This window comes from Lissotriton helveticus, chromosome 5_1 (assembly GCF_964261635.1).
Source record: "Lissotriton helveticus chromosome 5_1, aLisHel1.1, whole genome shotgun sequence".
NCBI lineage: Eukaryota > Metazoa > Chordata > Amphibia > Caudata > Salamandridae > Lissotriton > Lissotriton helveticus.
This window is the reverse complement of record NC_136065.1, coordinates 1,879,046,521-1,879,067,315: the sequence shown is the minus strand read 5'-3', so window position 1 is coordinate 1,879,067,315 and position 20,795 is coordinate 1,879,046,521. Positions and strand designations below refer to the sequence as shown.

Genomic DNA, 20,795 nt, shown 5'->3' with positions numbered 1-20,795 from the left:
TTTGGTGAATTATTAATTAGCTTCAAGTAAATGAGTGAGACAGTTTTCTTTAGTAGTGCGTCTTAGAGGACTCTGTCCTCCAGTGGCACGGAGTCTGGGACAGGAGTACCACTAGGGATGTGCGTTCGGGGGGTGTGTTGGAGTTGTACATACCTGAAGGCCTCAGTGGCTGCCAAACCGTATTGGGCCTGCATCTCCGCTCAAGTAAGCATGGTGCCATCCCTCTATACATCATCCGTTTCGGATATACCTATGAGGTTCCAAGGCTTAAAGCCTGCACACTTAATTAAGTGAATCACTACACCACAGTGGGGTTATTTCAGTGGGTTTCTCCCTCCAGCCCAGAAATGATGTGGCCATCTTCCACCCGGGCCACTTCAAGCGTCTGAGGAAGGAGAGTCTTGGCTCTAATGGAGCTAAAGTGCACACTCGGGTACTCACCACCCCCCATTGAAAACCTCTCCAATCTAAAGGCAGGATCGTCCCAGGAGGTGAATGCCCAGTCATTCGCTACTGCTAGCTGTGTTGCCCAATAGTATTTCTTAATGTCAGGAAGACAATGCCACCATCGTGCACTCCCACATCAACTTGGAGAGTGCTGGGGTTGTGTTCCACAAAAACAGGTGAAGAACAAATTCTATTTTACAAACGAATTTATCAGGAAGTCGGTGAGGAGTGTTCTGCAATGCATAGAGCATATGGGGCAATGTCATCATCTTAATCATTGCCACTCGTCCTAATAGAGAGAGTGGGAGAGCCATCCAGTGTTGCACATCAGATTCAAAGCCCTCAAGGATGGGACCAGGTTTAGTCAATAGAAGAGGAGGGTGTCCATAGTAACATGGATTCCCAGATTTTTAAAGCTCCCAGTGGACAGGGGGAGATGGGCACATCCGGGCAGTGTGGGCATGGTGTATCCGGAATGTTGGCCAAAGATCCACAAGATGTGGGTCAGTCGGGTGATTTTCGTGGCGGCGGATTGTTACATGGAAGAGGATGTCATCAGCGTATAGGGATATATGCTCCTTGCACGAGCCCACCAACTAATGCCCCTCATGAGCAGGGCTTGTTGAACCCATGCAGCCAGTGTCTCCAGGGTGAGCGCGATTATCAGTGGGAAGAGGGGCACGCCTGTCTGGTCCCCTTGCGCAGTGCACAATTGCGGGAAATGGTGCCTTTGACCTTGACATGGGCTATTGGGTCCTTACTCCTTATATAATGGAACCAAAAATACCTTTTGTTCGAGCACCCCTAACATGTAAGTGCATTCCAAGGGGTTGAACGCCATTGAGGCATCCATAGATAATACCATTGTTGATACATCCTTGTTTCGTGAACCTGCCATAACCTCGCACAGCCTATGCAGATTTAGGGGTGTCCCGCTGTTTGGCATGAAGCCAGATTGATCTGGGTGGACCAGGGAGGTGATCACCTGTCAGAGTCTATTGGCCAGAAGCTTGGCAAGAAGCTTGATATCAACATTGAGGATGAAAATGGGGCGATATGAGCTGCATCGCTCCGGGTGTTTCCCTGTCTTATGTATTATGATTATAGTTGCAAGGCGCTTGTCCTCAGAGAGCACGCACACCCCTTATGACTCCCTCCACATTTTAAATATTTGAGGGACCACTTTGGAGGCGAGACGTTTATAGAGTTAGATAGGTAGGCGTTAGGTCCCATTGCCTTGCCCAAGCTCAATGATCTCAATGCTTGGCTCACTTCCTGTGAATCTATGTCCGCCTCCAAGAAAGTTTGGTGTTCTTCTGTTACACTAGGAAGTTTGATGTCCCTCATGAAATCCCCAATATCCGAGATGGAGCAGTTTGTTTTGGGAGAATAAAAGTGTGCTTAGTATTGTGCCAATGCATTTGCTATACCCTCGGGGTCAGAGATGGTGTCGCCCGAGTCAGAGTCGATGTGTGAGACACATCCCCTAATTTGATCTCTCTTCTCAAGCCATTCCAGTAGCGTACTCATTTTATTGCCCACTTCATAATGGCGTCATTGAGATAGAATGTAGGAGACCCTTGCCCTGTCCTCCAGCAGGTCCCTACATTCCTTCTGTTTGAGGCGGAGGGCATGTAAGCTCTCCTCGTTTGCCTATTGATGCCCCATATTCTCCAAGGCCATCATTTCATTCTCCAGTGCCAGGAGTTGTGCTTGCTTGTCTCTTTTCTGCTCCCTGTCAAGGAGTGCGCTCAACCCCGGATGACCGCTTTATAGTCAAGTTAGAGTCAACCGAACCCTCATTGAGCTCAAAGTAGGAAGTTGTGGTTTGGGCAAGATCGACAATGAGTTTGGCATCCTTAAGATGCTATCCGTTAAAAGGTCATGGGCCCTTGTTGTGTTGGCACACCACTAAATCGCCTACCATACTGGCGAGTGACCTAAGACTCTCCATGCCAGGTGGCGGATCTTGGCCATCCGTGCCAAGTGGGTGGACTAGGTAAATTCATAGTCTAGTCTAGAGAGGCTGTGGTGGACCCCAGACAAGAAGGTATGCTGACGCTCTGCCGGATGTCTCATACGCCAGATGTTGGTCAGGCCCAGGGCGGTGCCAAAATCAGACAGTGTGGGATCCCACTGGTTAGCATGGGACGGGAGTGTCTATCTAGATTGGTTGAAACAAGGGCATTGAAGTAGGACCCCCTCCGGCAACTGGAGCAACATCTCACTCCGCCTCAGCAGCGTGAGACGATGATGTCAGGGTGGGACATATACTGAACACAGGTTGACCGGGACCCCCTCCCAGGTACCAGTCTGAGCCACATAGTTACCTTGGGGGTCAACCCATGACTTGTGCCGGATTTAGGGAGTTGAATTGATGTCGAATTGATGTAGCCCCTTCCGGACATTGCTTTACAAGTATTGCCTAGTAGGTGTGTCTTGCAGCCGCACCATGTCGGGCAAGTGCGTACGAATGGTTAGGTCATTGTTGATCCACTGCAGCTAGAACGATTGTGGGGCATATTTACAGGCCCCTATTGCCACAGGAAAGTCACTTTTTAGGATGTTCCCGTGGCAATAAACCATTCACCTTATTTACAAGGTAGCGTTAAGCCACTTAGTGTGGCTTAACGTCCCCTTGTAAATAAGGTCCCTGTAGGAATTGGACTGACCAGAACTGGAATAAGGGAGGGACCACAGAACTCAGTCGTGGGGTGTGGAGTTAAAATGCTTTATTTTTTTACTTTTTATGGCTCAATTGTAAGTTCTCCTTGAGCGAGTCGCGGCTACAACTTTAGGACTGTGGAAATTCTGCTGCAAAAACAAAAAACACAAAACAACAGGGTAACGTCCTCTCCTTGTATCCTCTTCAGGAGTCTACCAACATGCGCCCTATTTCACTACTACCTGTTCTAGGTAAAATCACGGAACAGCTAGTGCACGGAGAGTTAAAAACATTTGTAGAAACTCACAACCTCCTGCATCCTCAACAGTCGGGGTTTCGCTCCGGCCACTCCACCGAAACAGCTTTGATAGAACTATCCGATTCCATCAAGTTCCTGCAGGATGAGGGAAGGCAAGCCGTCCTCATCCTGCTTGACCTAACAGCAGCGTTCGACACTATCTCTCATGTCATTCTGATTAATAGAATGCGAGAGATTGGCGTGACAGACACAGTGTTGACATGGGTAAAATCTTTCCTGTCTAACAGGTCCCAAACTGTGTCATTGGGTCCCTACCTATCCAGCGAAAAACCCATTACATCAGGAGTTCCTCAGGGGTCCATATTAAGCCCACTTTTCTTTAACATCTATATGGCTCCCCTCCTCGCTGTGATAGAGTCTCATGGGATCCTCGTCACGTCATACGCCGACGACACCCAACTTGTCGTCACCATCGATAAAAAGTGTACGGACGCAGACTTGCGATTTCGGAATTGTCTCACTGATGTATTCCAGTGGTTGAACAAAAACCACTTGAGGTGCAACAGTGCGAAGACCGAAATCATACCACTGGGTAAGGATCTATCTTTTTGCCCGAAAGAATGGTGGCCCAAAGGATCAGAGGCCCCACCCAGTGCAGTGGCTTCCGCTCGGAACCTAGGCGTGCAATTTGATTCATCCCTCTCTTTCGATGACCACGTCAGGATCACTGCTGGGCGCTGCTTCGGACTTATTAAATCCCTAAAGAAATTCTTCGACTTCCTCCCCATTGCAGCTAGAAAATCGGTCGCGGTAGCTTTAATACTCTCCCGACTCGACTACTGCAATGGTTTAATGGCTGGTGTGAAGAAGTCCACTCTTAGGAAGTTACAAAGTATACAACACGCGGCTGCCAGATTGGTACTGAAACTCCCTAGAAGGTCATCAGCCTCAGCAGCACTAAACTCCCTCCACTGGCTGCCACTCCATAAAAGAATCCTTTTCAAACTTTTACTGACCGTGTTTAAATCCACGAAAAATACTGGGCCCCACTACCTTGTTAATCGTTTTTCGTACTACAACCCCACAAGATGTCTGAGATCCTCAGGTACCAATCTCATCACGATCCCGAGGTTCAAGTATAAAACTAGGGGTGGGAAAACCTTCACCGTCCTGGCAGCAAGGGCGTGGAACAACTTGCCCGTTAACCTCAGACTAATTGAAAAGGAGAGTCTCTTCAGGAAACTCTTGAAGACATGGGTGTATCAACAATCAGACACCTCTGTACTGGCAGCTATCTAGATTTTCACCATGTATCTCTTACACACACGCTCAGCGCCAAGATGCTCCTTTCGGAGCGAAAGTTCGCGCTCTACAAATATCCATAAATATCAAAAAATATCAAATATCTTCTCTACTCCTTCCAGGACGGACGACCTCTTCGGGACTAGGGGCTTCTGTTTCTTGTCTCACTTAGGCCCAGGGAGGAAAGAAAAACAGGTCAGGTTACTGTTGGGTCCTCTGGGTTTTTCTCACCAGCTTGTGCTACCTTCACCAGGGAAATAGGGAACGTGAGGGAGTGATGTGTGCTCAATAATTCGCCACCCGTGCCCTCACTGCTTAGTGCTCCCGCATCAGCCCCACCTGAATGAGCCCCAGAGCGGTACTCGCCTTAGGCCACGGCCCATCTCCAGGACCGTGGCGTATGGACCCGGGGCATCTTCATTCCGCAACAGCCCACCGGGTTCTCGTGGTATATGGCTGCTGCCACTAGTACTCCTCGTCATTCCGCTTGCTCCGTCCTCGTCTCCGCCTCCTCCTTTGCTCGCTTCCACCTTCTCTCTCTCCTCTCCTTCTCGATTCGGCTTCCACGCCTCATCTCATCTGCTTCCTGGGATATCCCCGTCCGTTGATGTCACCGGCTCCTCCTCCGACGTCACCGGCTCCTCCCTGTGAACTCCGGTTGCTACCAGCCCGCTTACTGACGTCGGCGGGATGGGAGGGGCTTGTTCGTTTGACCGGTGCTTCCAGTCTGCCCCGAACTCGTCCTCCTCACAGTCCCCTTTCACGCTACACTTAGCATGAAAGGGGTGGGCAATGGATGTTGGTGTGGGCGTTCCGCTACAACACCCATTGATTTTGACGCTGCCCCCTATTTACAAGGGAGGCGTAAATAGGAGGCAGCACCAAAATTAAGACCAGGGAAAACCTGGTCTTAACATGGGGGAACGAGGAGAAATGCCCAATTTCCCCTTGTTTTTGCTGTTTCTGTGTGCTGCATTGTGCAACATGCATAGAAACAGCAAATCCCCATGGTGTCCCTTCCTGCACCTACACAATCATTAAAAAAAATAACAATTTGCAACTTCTATGTGTGATTAACATTGCAACACACATAGACACAGCAAAAGAAATGTTAAGACCAGGTTTTCCCTTGTCTTAATTTTGGCGCTGCCACAAATTGTCATTCTGGATTGTTTATGTGCAGGAAGGAGCACCTTCCTGCACATACACAATCATTCCCCCAACACCGACACTGCACTATGGTGCAAGGGTGACTGCGTTGGCGCATCTAGATTTAGCGCCAGCATTAGGGGAAATCCAGGCGCTGGCACTTTCCAAATGGCGAAGTGTGGTGTTAGCAATTTTTGTTTAGCGCCACGCTTCGCCATTCGGTTGTAAATATGCCCCTTTGTGTTTTATGAAATCTGCAAGTTATGCAGAAGACAGTGAATTTTGTGGAAATTGAAGAAATCTCATAATTATGTGGATAACACAGTAGAATATGTCCTGTGCTACTACCTGACGGATTCTATTGTCTCTCCCAGCAGGAGTACTCCACTGGGTCTGGACGCTGGTATGGGATGGCGAGCCGAAGCATCCCCTTATCAATTAACAATACACACATTTCTGCACTGACCCCACCCTTGACCTGCACCCAAGTTCAGATGTGTCACTGAGCAAATGTGCGCTGGCCATTTTACACATGCACATCCAATTTTGCACATTAATAATTCTGTTTTGTGAATAAGCATAATGTGCTTATTTCAGATCTGTGTTAAAAGAATTGTGATCCTGGCTTTCTGATCCCAAGTTTGAATTTGTCCTCCAGTCAGACCTGTTTTTTTTACTTAGAAAGGAAAATTCAAAACTGCGAGTTCAAGTATGTAAACCAAAGACCGACAAATAGCTGAACTGCTCACATCTGGCAAAAGACGTCTCCAGAGCTCTGCATAAATACATACGTGTGCTTGAAGGAATTGTTCAGAAATTCAGAAAAGTTGTAAATCATGTAAATATTGTATACAGGGAAGCACAACTTTACAATAATTAATATCATTAATGCTAAATCAAGTATTTCATTATACACATTTAAGAGCAACACGGAGGGAAAGTCATCTGATCTGCTTATACTCAAGAGAGAAAAACATATTTTCCCTGCCAAAAAATCCCAGCTTTCCCCCCACCCACCATCACATTTCCTGTAGATATCAAGCCACTTAAATAGGGGCTGCCAGGTTAGCACAGCAGTTTCGCCAGGAAATCCAGGGAGCGGAGAGGTTCCCTTGTTAGGCTGTCCGCTGAAAGAAGGGATGAATTTGAAAATCATTCTCATCCTGCTCGCCCTCGCCTTGGCCACCATCTTGGCATTGGTCTGTGTCCTGCTGTCTGGGCCAAAGACAATTGCATGTGGTCCTGCACCAAAGAGCGACCTCTGGGCCAAGCACGATGACAGGAGCCTGGTCTTCTCGGACCTGAGCCTCGCGGAGCTCTCCCAAGTCATGGGATACCTCCAGAGGAGCCTGGGGCCTGACCTCCTGGACTGTACCAAAGCAGACCCGGGGGAGAACTGCCTTTACTCCATTGATCGTCAGCTCCCAAAAAAGGATCAGACCCTGAGGTTCCTGGATAGTGGAGGTCAGGCACCCGCGAGAGAGGCTCTGGCTGTGGTTTTCTTTGGGCAGCAACTGATGCCCAACGTTACAGAATTTATTGTGGGCCCGCTCCCAAACCCAACCTACCTTAGAGATGTTACCCTGGAGAAATACAAAGGAGGCCTCCCCTACCACCGGAGACAAGTGACTTCCAAAGAGTACAGTCTAGTTTACAAATCCATCGGGCAAAAGGTGGACGACATGGCACCACTCTTTTTCAAGGAGGTCTTGGGTGTACTCAATGACACGGATTTGGCTGGTTTGACCACAGCACCCAGAGGCTTTGAATCTGGAGACCGAAGCACTTGGTTTGTCTTATTCCAGGACACCCCTGGCAGCGGATATTTCATCCACCCCGTAGGCTTGGAGGTTCTGGTGAACCACAAGAGTCTGAACACATCTGAGTGGACCCTGGACAAGGTCTTCTACAATGGCCAATATTTCAACAGCATGGAAGAGTTGGAGACTCAGTACAAGGCAGGCAAGGTGAAATCAGTCAAAATCACTAAATTACCTCCTGGGGAAGAAATCGGGTCTCTTATAACTCGGTCAAAGATGATGACTGCTGTGCCATTTCATTTTGAACCCAAAGGGGCACGATACAGTGTCAAGAACAACCAGGTGCTCTTCCAGTCTTGGAGATTTGCCTTCGGTGTTAGTGTAAGCTCAGGGATGCGTCTCTTTGACATCAGGTTTAATGGGGAAAGGATTGTCTATGAACTAAGTGTCCAGGATGCCATCTCGTTGTATGGTTCAAATGCACCAGGTGGAATGATGACCCGATACATGGATAGTACCTTTGGTATTGGGAGATTCGCCTATCAGCTCGTCAAAGGCGTTGACTGCCCCTACTTAGCTACCTATGTTGACTCACACTATTTCATGGATGAGGCTAAGCCAGTTGCAAACTTGAATTCCATCTGCATTTTCGAGCATAATCCTGCCTTACCATTGAGACGACACTATTCCAACTACTACTCCCATTACTTTGGAGGTCTTCCCAACTCAGCCCTGGTCATCAGGACTATCACTACCGTGGGTAACTACGACTATATTTTTGATTTTCTTTTCTATCCAAGTGGAACTATTGAGTCCCGAGTCCATGCCACTGGGTACATCACCTCCTCGTTTTACTTTGCGGATGGCAATGACTACGGGAACCGAGTCGGAGAGCACACCCTGGGGACAATTCATAACCATTTTATCAACTATAAAGTGGACTTGGATGTAGCAGGTACGTCTATGCTGTGTTATAGTGGGTAAGATGTAACTAGGTTAGAAACTTTACACTGGGGTAATTCTTCCTTAGGAAAGGCGCTTTTTGTTGCATAGTCCCTCCCAACTCTCTTTTGACAGGTTGGGTGACTAATGTACTTGTTAGTGGATTTCTCAAAATCAGTTTCCAGAGGCAGGTCCAGTCTTGCAATGTTCTTCCAATCTATGTATGTGCTTGCCTGTTGTGCCAGAGTGCTGTTGACCCGGTTACACTATCATCCTTATTCTGTTTGATTTATACCAGAGATCAGGCTTGCTTGGCAAAGCTGTCATATGTGAGGCGGCAAATTATCTGAACATCGTGCTTTAAAATGCACGATTTGGCTCAAAATTGTCTCTGGGGAATACTCCCCTGCGACACCCCACTGTTTTTAATGTTCACTAGCTGACACCTCTGCATCGCGAGAGTTCTGTGGGTGCCCCAGTTCTCTGCAGGTCATTAATACAGCTCCACACATCTGAATATCAGTGCAAGATACAAGACAAAACGCAAACATTGCGAGAGTTCAGGATGTCTTGGAAGTGAAATAGTTTTGCACAGTGTAGGATAGCAGGAGCTCCTATGTTTGGAGCCTTTTTGTTGGGGTACAGTGCCTCTAATAGGGCTATTTTTGTAAAACATTTTCCTTTACAGGTTGATACCAAGTGGTTGTATAGGGTACTCAGCTCCCCTATCAGCACAGGCAGCTGTTAAGAAATAGTTCTGTGTACTCTAGTAGACTCCTAAATGTTGGACTGGTTCTTTGGTTCCACTTCACAGCTGCTTGCATTACCTATGGCTTTTAAGCTAACGAATTTTGCTATGAAATGTCCCATTAAATCCACTTTTACAAATTTTCTATTGGAAAGAACTCCTGAATTACCTTTTATGAATGGTTGCTCCGTGCAATGTGAGGGTGCTATGTATACTGTTGACAGGGCTGCTTTGGGTTCCCAGTGTGGCTCAGATCAGCAGGGCGGGACTGGCCTATTTGGCTGTCAGGAAGTGCCCGACGGGCTGGTCTCAGATCAGTGGGTGGGTTGTTTTTTTGGCTATTTGTAGCACTGTTCATAAAGTCTCACATACCGTGCAAAAGATTTATAGAGCAGGTCTTGACATTTCCTCAACAATTTGCAAACATGGGCCACTTTTTTTGTAGCTTCAACTCACTATTGTAGGCAACTTTTTCTATTGTAGGCCACTTTTTCTATTGTCGGCCACTTTTTCTTTGGTGCCCGAGCCTATTTTCTATCCCAGGCCGTCTCTGCACATAAGTGTATTTATTGAGATATTTTCAGGTCTAAAGTGAGTACACTTATCTCCGAAAGTCTCAGAGTTAGTGCATGAGTTGCAGAAAGCACAGCTGGGAAACAGCCATGTTTGAAGGGGCAGTGTGTGCAGCTCGTGCACTAACCCCTCATATAAATGTATGTCTTAAAAGCACATTTAGAGCTATGCTCTGCATCAGGGCACACGGTCATATTTTGATCCCTTGAGTTTTTCACATTTTCCTGCTATGTGGTTCGGAAATACCAATAGTAAGTAAGTAGCGCTACATAATCTTTCACCACAACGATACACTGTCACTTTGTGATTAATCTCCAATTCCATGCGAATGTGTTTCCCCACAGTACATTCCGATTTACAAATGGATCTGGGTGAAGAGGGGGACCAGTCCAGCCAGTGACGCTGGAACTAGGGGTGCTGAAGTGCGGGAGGTGCTACACAGCACCCTCATAAACCCTTCATTGAGGAGGCATCTAAGATTAACAAAGAGACTTTTATTTGTTAGTCCTCAGGCATTTACTCTGGGTTCAAGAACAAAAGGTCTCATGACAGGAGACTTGTTTGACCTGCAGGGCTCGAGTCGAGGGTAGATGGTAGACGCCATCTCCCGACTATTTTCAGTGGGTAGATGTAGTCTACCCTGCCCAGAGGATGGGCCCCACAAAATTATGCTGAGCTTGTCTCGGTGTGATTTCCCGATTAAAGCTTTGCCCATAACAAAAGCCGAAGCTAGGAGTCCATCAGGCCTCTTTTTAGGTCGAGCCTGGGCAGCGCATGCGAGGCATGCTGTATTGGAGTATAGAATAGAAGCCCCGGTCACTCTCCACCCATATTTGTCATGGGCTTGTGTCATTGTCCTTTGTAAATGCTGACTTCTGATTCGTTAATAGGCTTGTTAGTCCCTCCTTATACCGCCTTGTCTTCATTTGTAACCTTCCATGAGGACTGGCAAATTTACTTTGGTTGTTACACGGTATCAGGGCCGGACTGGGAACCAAAACTGGCCCTGGCAAAGTGCTCGACCGGCCCCCCCATCCCCCAGGGGTATGGGGGTGCAGCCGAGCTCTTTGCTGGGGCCGGTTTTCGGCCGGTTTTGTTGCAGGGCTGTTTTTGCAGCAACGCTGCAAAAACGGCCCTGTAACAAAAACGGCCCCCAGGGGCCCAAAACCGCCCCCCACCCTTGCGGCGCACCGGGGTATTTGCCCGGTGCCCGCAACGGCCAGTTTGGGCCTGCACAGTATGTCTTTTTTAGTCTGTAAGCACTATTTTCTTGAATGAGTTTCTCCTACTGCCGGCACAACATGCTTTCCTGCAACATTCAGCGCGCCGTGCGTGCTTTCACTTTCTGAGCAGCCCGGGACAACGGAGGCCGCTTCTTTGTATATGTCTCGCATTTACAAGAGTTTGCGCTATTGGCATTGTAAATGACAATGCCTTTTATTTATGTGTTAATTAGCAAAACAGATAAATAAAAGGCATTGCCATTTTCAATGCCAATAGCTTAAAGTTTTGCAAACGGGAGACCTATTGCATTGCAAATACTTGTTGGAGTATCTTGGTTGGGAGCTATCGGGAGCCTCACAGCTAGATGCAATCGAGGGGAACAAAGGATCACATCTTATCACTTCACAGTTACTCAAGAGAGAAATGCTTTTGACGTTGTTCACTCCCTGTATATAAGAGATATGCATTCACTGTAAGAATATCAGACGTGTTGGTCGACCAAGTATTTACGCAAATAACAATTTAACTATTTTGTTTTATTTCTTTTAGAGAGCTTTAGCACTTCTCATCCCAATGCAGTTTGACAGAGCGCTTTACATCACATGTACAGATTATACATTTACAAAACATTGGGGGTCATTATGATGGCGGATTTTCCGCATACTCCGGGCCGGCGGAAGCCACCGCCGGCCCGGAGTATGCGGGAAATCCGCCGAGGAGGCCTGAAAGACCCACCGCCAAATCAGGATGGCTGGTGGGTCTCACAATCTGTCCGCCGCTTTTCCGCCGCGGTCGGAAGGCGACCACGGCGGAAAAGCACTAACATGGGTGGCGGTGTCTATCAGACACCGCCAGCCATATTAGGATGTAGGGAAAGTAATGCTTTTCCACGGCGGCTTTTCCGCCGTGAAAAAGCATACGGACCGTCACTTCGGGGGCCCGTTGCGGGCCCCCTGGGTGAAGGGGTGGTGGGGGGTGCACATGGGGGGTACCTATGGTACCCCCTGCATTTGCGTGCACAATGCAGCAGGCACCGCGCGGTGCCTGCCGCTTTGTGCATGCAAATGCGGTGCATGCATTTTTAACATTGCGGCGGGTGCAGCTTGAAGCTGCACCCACCGCAATGTTAGAGATAGAGGATGTGACCGCCACCCTGGCGGTCACATCCTAATCAGATCGGAGGGAACGCCGCAGCCCATGCGGACGTTCCCTCCTCCTCAGGGGTCGCGGACGGACTCAAGTCCGTCCGCGATCCTAATCGACCCCATTGTGTGTACATCAAAATAAAGGATGTGTTACATAAGACAGTGAGGGTTACATGTTGTAGGAGCCACATGGCCTTCGTACCTCACTATCCTATATATATCAGAAGAATTTATGAACTGCAATTAACAAAATGATCTCTTTCTTAAAAGCAGTAACCCACTTGTCCATTTACATAAAGTAAAAAATCTGTCATCTGTTTGCTACATAATGTGCTTTGCAGTAGACATATTAAGCCTCTATGCTACTGTGATTCATAACTAGGACTAGGCAAAACACAGCTCACTCTAGCAAATACCTTATCCTCCAGAGTTATTTTACCATTATTATTATTATTGTTCCCTGAGATATAGCTGGCACACAAAGATCTCTGCAGCAGGTGCCTTACCCTCATATGATATTTTTAAAATACAGACATTGCAACCAATTAAGCAGGGCAGTTTTACTGCCACATTTCTCAGTGTGGCCAATATCCATGTGGCAGGGTTTAAAAATAATAAATCCATACGTTGAGGCCCGATTTTGCATCTGGGTTGCGTCAATATTTTGGTACCACCCCAATGCAAAATCTTATTAGTTAAATATTGTAATGCGCTCAAATGTTCTCATGATAGACGAGCTAAGCATACGTGAGGTCTTAAGATCTGATGTCACTTTCTGTGAGGTCATGGGTTGTGATGCCACACACAGGGAGAGGTGTGGCGCCGCGGCCAGGGCGACTGACGCTGGAATCTGGGGACCACGGTTCGATCCCCGGCTCCGGCGGCAGGTTAGCCCAGCACCATGTGACTCTGGGCAATAGCTTGCTTAATCTTCCCGACGGCCCCCAGCGCCTAGAGACCCTTACGGGTGATTGTTCGCTTTACAAATGTGGATTATTATTATTACTTCCTGGCATGTCACGTCCAGTCATGTCACTACCTGTGATGTCACACACAGGCAACTATGTCATGTTTATTTTCAAATGAAGAAGAATATTTACTATTCTTTTCTCTTACTGCATGTTTAGAGTATTTCGAATATTTAACTAACATCATTCCTCGGGGTTCAGGTGAAACGAGTCAGCCACAATAGGGCTTCAGTAACATGCATAAATGAAGATCTGTCTGGTAGCAGCATTGTGCTGTGCCATCAAAGAGCAGAGTGTGCATACCTACGGCGGTTACGTGATACGCTACAATGAGAAAGAGGCCTGTTTGCGTCAACGTGCCGCATGGTCTTCTAACCACGTTAATGAGTGTCAGAAAATGTAATAAAAAGCATCCATCCCTTGGTGCATCAGTACGAGAGCCTAGAATGCTTGCAGGGTCCATGCTCCTTTCTACGCGCGAGTCCAATCAGGAAAGGGGGTTAGGTGTAGACGGTCAGCACGCGCTCTGTGAATGATAAACATGCGCAGAACTGAAACTGCTCCCACGATCAAGAGCACATTTTACATTGAATGGATTCCTGTGCAGATAGAAATTAGAAATGAATAAAATACACATTTTTTGTGCTCACTGACAAGTGCTGATGGGGTACAACATTTTATAATTTGGATTCTAAGTTTCAAGTATTCCCCACTGCCAATATCTGAACAAGTCCTGTTTTTTCATAATGAGTAATTATTGTGTCCTGTAATTTTCACATACGGATGGTACAGCTTTGCAACAATGGATGTCACTAATGTAGAATCCAGTGTGTCTTGTTACCAAGGGTGGCTCCTCCGCTAAGGCACTGCAAAAAAGGAAAAATGAAGTGATAATAATGCAATGTTATCATCATTTTATTTTGCTGTGCTTAGTAAGGCTGGGCGTAGTTCGCGAAGTATCGCTTCGCGAAGCTACGCAAAGTGCACTTAGCCTAGGCGAGCTACGTGTAGCACTACGCGAACTGCGTAGTAGCATGTTCGCACTGTGCAAGATGCCGTTTTCAATGATTGCATAGTGCGGACAAGCATCCGGCACTCTGCAATCATTGAAAACGGCATCTTGCACAGTGCGAGCTGTAGTTTTTTGCCGCTCAAGGAGAATTTTCCTCGAGCGGCAGCTTTCTCAACACGGACTGGTAGTTTCTCATCGCGAGCGGTCGCGTGCATACGCGACCACTCGCAATGAGAAATCAGACCTCCCCGCGTTAAGAATCTCGCAGGGAGGTTTATTTTCCACACTCGCGATCGGCATTTTGATGTTGCTGATCGCGAACGAGGAAAAAGTCTCGCCAGGATGTCATTTTGCTTGCTCGCGGTCGCCAACTTGACGTTGAGGATCGTGAGCAAGCAAAAAATGACCGCTACGCTACATGTGTTCGCACTGTGTTATGTGCAGTTTGCGTAGTGCGAAGTTGCGCAAACTTCGCAAACTACGCGAGCGTAGCGTAGTGCTTTGCCCAGGCCTAGTGCTTAGGCAGTTTCGTGGGGTGGGGCGGGGCTGAGCAGAGCAGGAGGGAGGAGTGGTTGCACTCTAAGTGCGCATGACTGTTTTGCTGGCCATTTTGGCCCGGCCAAACAGTCATGCTCAAACAGTCATGTTCTACACCGGCTGTATTGTGTAGCCTGGGTGGAGAACATGCCCAGGCTCCCAGTCACTGTCTGAGTGTCGTACCACGGTACTCAGATCAATCACGATGCTTTTGTCATGGCAACAGCAGCACTGTGATTGCCTTATGGGAGCCTGAGTGCTTCCTGCTTCCGGTCCACACAGAAGGAAGAGGAGGGAGGCGAGGCAGAGGCTGGCCAGACAGCTAGCAGGTAAGAGATCTTTTTTTTTAACTGCCCTCCCCCACTACTGCTGCCCGGTAGCACCTACCACTGATCTTCACACATTCAGAGAGAAAGACCAAAGCAAAGACATGATCTGACCTTGGTAAACTCAGAGAGAAAGACATGTTCAGTGCCAAAAGATCTCATATCTCTCCCTCCACCTTCCCCAATAGAAAACAAGTAAAGCTAACAGGTGTGGGTTTAATGTGCAAACACTTGCACAGACACACTAACCAGGAGAATTGCCAAGAAGGCCTCTCTTATTACAGCCACAGTGTAGGTCTTGATCTACTCAAAAAATTATGGTTAAGTTGCGCCCTAAGGTGCTACTAGTTTTTAGTTGGTTACCCTCGTGACAATAATTTTGCAATCTTGACCACAGCAACCAGAGGCTTTGAATCCGGAGCCAAAGCACTTAATTCTTCTCTTTCCGGGACTCAACTGGCAATAGCTTTTTCACCCACCGTGTGGACATAGAGGTACTGGTTACCGCAAGAGCCTGAAGGTCCCTCAGTGGACGCTGGACAAGGTCTTCAACACTGGCCGGTACTACAACACAATGGAAGAGCCAGAGACTCAGTACAAGGCCAGCAACGTGAAAATGGTCAAGTTTAGTAAATTACCTCTTGGGGAGGATCTGGGGCCCTTTCGAAGCAGGTTAAGGTTGATGGCTGCTGTAACATTTCATTCGGAACCCAATGGGGCATGTTACAGTGTCAAGAATAAGCAAGTGCTCTTGTAGTCTTGAGTGTTGCCTTTGGCCTCAATGTGAACTCTGGGACAGAGACACCAGGTTTAATGGGCACTGGGTTGTCGACGATCTTAGAGTACAGTTCCCCATCTCATTGATGGCTCCAATGGTTTGGGTGGGATAATGGACAGATACTACATGGTAGCTTTGGTATTGGTAGATTAATTTATATTCGTGTTATGTTCAGGTCAGGGTAGAGATGCCTCTCTGGATAGGTGTGTCGTGGCATGCAGAGCAGTCTGCGGTGAAGGTCTGGACAGAAGTACTCTGAAATCCCTGGCTGTCTCAGTACTTGAATGACATTGGATGGTGAAGGTCAGGTAGAGGTGCTTGTGAGAGGGGTGTGACAGTGCCTGGGGCTCTTCTTGACGAAGGCGATCTGTAGTAAATCTTCAAAGGACTCTGTGTAGGTCAGGCTTCAGTCGGGATTGATGAGTATTGTTGAAGCTCCAGTAATGCGTCAAATTCTATATAAGGATAAACTCGAAGCTCCTTTGGCTCCTAGTGTACACTCCTCATCAGCAAACAGGTGCAGTCAGAGTTTAGAGTAGTGCTGAGTCCTCATCTGCTCCTAGGGTGAACTCCTAGACCCACCACTGAGAGCTCTATCTAACATTCACAGCGCTTTGCCTTTGCTCACAAGCACACCTCCATGGTATTTAGTTTCTTAGGATCCCCCAAACTCGGCTCGTGGGTTGACCTCATAATCCACCTGCTCTTGGTCCTCGTGGCCTCCTACAGCGCACATCATGGCTGGTAGCATACTGCCCAGTTCCATAGAATACGCCCTGTCTGCCGGTCTCGAGTGGAATCGTCAGGATGGCTTATAGAAAGCCCCCTCCCAGGGGTAGGTCTTCAGAAATTCCTATGTGGAACTCCACAGCATATACTGTAGCTGGCAGATTAATGTCCATTCGCATAGGTTTCTCTGCTCCTCCTAGGTGGACCCCCAGAGCACATACTATGACCGGTTGATTAATGGCCAATCTCATGGGTTGCTCCTCTGCTGCTGCTGGATGGGCTCCTAGATCATAAACCTAAGCTATATAATTGGTTGCTTCTCTCATAATGCCCATGCACATGGATTACCCCTCTGACAATCCTGGGTAGACTCCAAGAGTACACGTTATGGCTATGATACATAGGTTGCTTCACTGCCCCAGTAGAATAATCCCCGGAGCACTTACTATGGCTGGTTGTATAAATATCCATTCTCTTTTGTTTCTTGTCTGCTACGGTTGTATAGTCTTCAGGGTTTATAATATGGTTAATGGAAGAGCGCACCGCCACATGAGCTTCTAATGCTAAGTATTTTAAACTGCATGATACAACCTACTGTAAGATAGTAGACATGAGCCTCCATTCACACATGGTTACTAAATTGTTGCAGTTGCATAGCCTCATGCTTGCAACAATGGTTGAGCTTTCTCTCCCACACATGCATGACACAAAAACACCTCTGACAAATTCTATAATGGACTCACATTTTATACCAGTCTACGCTCAAGCACCCTAGACATTGCTCCCTTCGCCCTCAGCGTAATGCCTCAGTACAGTGCCAAAATACGATAAAAGTGCACTGCTTCTCTGTATTATGTGTGTATATACATTGCATGTATTGCCTTTTTAGGCATGATATCAAACTGTCAATAAATTGAAACTGATAAAAGCACAGCCCTAGACCTTTTCAACTAGTTGACTCCAGGAGTGGGTTGCTTCTCTTCTCTGTGGTAGTCCCTGGATAAGGAAATGGGAAGGTTCAACAGCTGTTCCTTCGGATTAAGGGCCTTATTCAGAATAATGCGGAATTTCATGCAAGGATTCCAAGCAAACGAAATTGCCAATCATGGTCTGTGTGAATCCCTGTTTTCAATCTAGAAACTGCGTGGAATTCCCAATTCTGTGGCGTTTAATATTGACATTTTAATTTTAAATATTTTTAAAATATTTGTGAGGGTTTCTGAGTGGAGAGCGGGGAGAAGGAGGCGTTTGGGGGTGTGTGAAAGAGAAGCAAAATATGTCACCTGCCAGGGAGGGGCTGTATATGCTCCCTGGTGATTCGGTGAGTGTTGGGTGGGGGTTTGGGAACTGGTCTGGACTGCAATGCAGCCCTTTCCCAAATGGGAACAGCAGCCAATATATAATTGAAAGGAGCAGAATTACAAAAGGGTATTCATTCACTAAACAAAACTTTTGATCGGAGCCTAAGTCCGCAGGCTAGTTATTTTAAATTCCGGCTAAGGCCTTGGGAGTTGTTTTTTTAACATGATGCCCTTGAATTCTAAAAACAATTTTCTCCAAATTCATACTTGGGAAAGGAAGGCAATCCTATGAGTTTCAAGGAGTCCAAACCTACATTACATCAAGAACAGAAATCTTTGAAATTGTTGGCAAGACAATCAAGGGCTGCACATAAGGAGTCTTGTGGATGACAATGCATAAGGCACGTGGTACTTCTGTAACAAGGAGCCTGCTTCACAAAGCTCTTTCCAGGAGTGTATATGCCAGTATGAGAAGATATTGTCACCTGAGCATATGTAACAGGAACATGATCATAACAAGCATTTGCAATGCAATAGGTCTCGCATTAGTAAAGTTTGAGCTATTGGCGTTGCATTATTTAGCAAGGCCAATAGCTCAAACTTTAATAATGCGAGACCTATTACATTGCAAATGCTTGTTACTGAAATACCACCAGACCATGGTATAAAATAATATAGCCAAATGTACTCTGCTACACTAGTGCAGACTTTTTTTAATGGATCACCAGTGACCAGTACAATAGCAGATGGTGTTTTAAGTTAACGTGTGGTCTGGTGCGAAGACACACTGTGCAATCATGGCAGCTGCAGAACCAGTCATGCTGTTGCCATACAGCATATAACGTTCCAGGTGGAACATTAATGGCGCTCAGGAGAACTTTTGTATAATACCCTGCAGCACACATAATGTGTTAATGTAACATAGTGAAAATACTGCTTAGGTTGTAGTCAGATATTTCAGAAAGGAGCGTCCTGCAGTGGCATAGTGTAGGGCGCCATTTTGTGGAGCGTAGACCAAACGCCATTGGGACCAGCAATATAGTGCATATGGTCCTGATTATAAAAACATAGGGTAGTGAAGACTACGTCATAGTATAGGTCAAGCATTGTTTCTATAGTAATGCCGCACAAGACACGTCATATGTGGTGGATAGTTCATAACTGCCCGTTACACAGCTCTGAATCTCCCATTGCAGAAATACAGAGCAGAAACCCAGTGCTTTGTAAACACATAGCATAGAATGCATGGTGAAAGGACCATATTATAGCGGTGAACGCGTCATTGACTGTAACACGCACCAGTACGCGTGTGCTATGGATATATCACACAGAAGTTGTCATTTAGTCTCAAAACAGAGAGAGGGCACACCATTGTTCAATAAATATAGATTATAACCCTTGAAAGAGTGCAGAATATGCCAGTCTGTATATTTGTAAGATAATGCTGCAGACAATGTATTTTAACACAGTGTAGGTATATCGTATTACAGAATAATAGTTGGAATATGTTATGTGGTACAGAAATAGAGCATTGAATTTACTGTCTTAAAGAGATAATAAAAAGCAGAATACACCATGTGCTAAAGACATTGTGTAACACGTCTTCTGTGTGCACCAATGTAGTGTAATAAAACCCCTTGCTTTAAAAATAAGGCACCTGCTGTTTTTAGGGCCCGCGAAGCGAAGAGAGCCCTTTTGAGGGGAGTTTAAAAATGGACCTGCAAATTCCTCACACTTGTGCGTGTGAGTTTTCATTTGCGGCCTGCTATTGGCCTTTCACTGCTTGCTGCTCTGTAAATTAGACACCAATAGGCCAAAGGCGGGCGCATAGCTCCACCCCTGGCCTATTGGTGTCTATTGCGCACATTTCCTGACCTATGCTTTAAATTATCGTGCCCAGAAACGGGCCGAGATAATTGGAAGCATATGTGGGCACGCACCACTTGTTTTTAGTTGGGATTGGAGCTGCTCTAAATCTGCTGCTTTGGGTTCCTGCCGGTTTGTTTGAGAGGGAAGAGGCCGCGGCAGAGCGAGATACTCGCTGCAAGTGCATTAATCCCTTGCGATGTGTGCCCTGCTGGTGTCGCGCTGGGTTCACTGCAATGGCTGTCGCGTGTCACTGGGATAGGAGGGGTTGAAGGAGCATAAGAAAGTGAAACGTGCTCACAATTACGAAGATGTCTGCTGCAGCCACACGACCTCTATACGATCACTGCTTCCGGGATGAGGGCTGCCGGTGAATGATCTGCATGGGGCTCCATTCACCGAGTGAGTTCAAGGGGAGGTGCCAAGGGCAGCCGCGGCAGGCAGTGGGGAGTAAATGCAGGGCGGTGACGTGGGGAGGGGCAGGGTCGGGGGTAGTAATGTATTGATTACGGAGTTTTACAGGTAAGTAAACATTTAAATAAATAAAACTAATTTTGTTGCGCGCACTGCATCGCATTTTGGGAAGCAGTGTACTCAATGAAATTCGTTTTATTTATTTAACTGTTTACTTACCTGTAAAACTCTGTAATCCATACATTACTACCCCCCACTCGGCGGCTGGCCGAGGGAGGGACCCGGAGACACACACAGGCACATTCACACAGCGGACCACGCTGCAGACTGCGGGCTTGTGCCTTCGAAAAGTTAGACGACTCCTGGTCCTGTCCACGCCAGGGACCGGACCAGGAGTCGTAAACATGGAGGCATCCGACCGGTTCCCCTTCCTCATACAGATGGACAAGTACAAATGTAGGAGACGGCATGACCTCAGAGCCTACTGCAGCCTAGTAGTGGGGAGAGTGGTCATTGTGCAATGCGTCAGAACTTTTCGGGCACTGCAATGTTTCAGCACTTTTCAATCTATTTGTACTTTTACCCCTGTGTGTGCATGATGCTTTTTCTTCGCGCGTATTTCAAAATAAACACAAATCATTGTAACACAA

General features: G+C 47.0%; 1 protein-coding gene across 2 annotated transcripts in view; it reads left to right on the top strand.

Moving 5' to 3' along the window:
* LOC144755937 (amine oxidase [copper-containing] 3-like) overlaps positions 1-20,795 on the top strand; it is a 367,151-nt gene that overhangs the window by 113,498 nt on the left and 232,858 nt on the right. Inside the window, exon 1 of one of the 2 annotated variants that reach the window (XM_078645344.1) lies at positions 6,904-8,537. The exons of the other annotated variant lie outside the window; for it this stretch is intronic. Coding sequence (XP_078501470.1) covers positions 6,962-8,537 — 1,576 coding nt within the window. The 5' untranslated portion in view covers positions 6,904-6,961. Of the gene's footprint in view, positions 1-6,903; positions 8,538-20,795 lie in introns of those variants that run through there. 2 annotated transcript variants of the gene reach the window in all.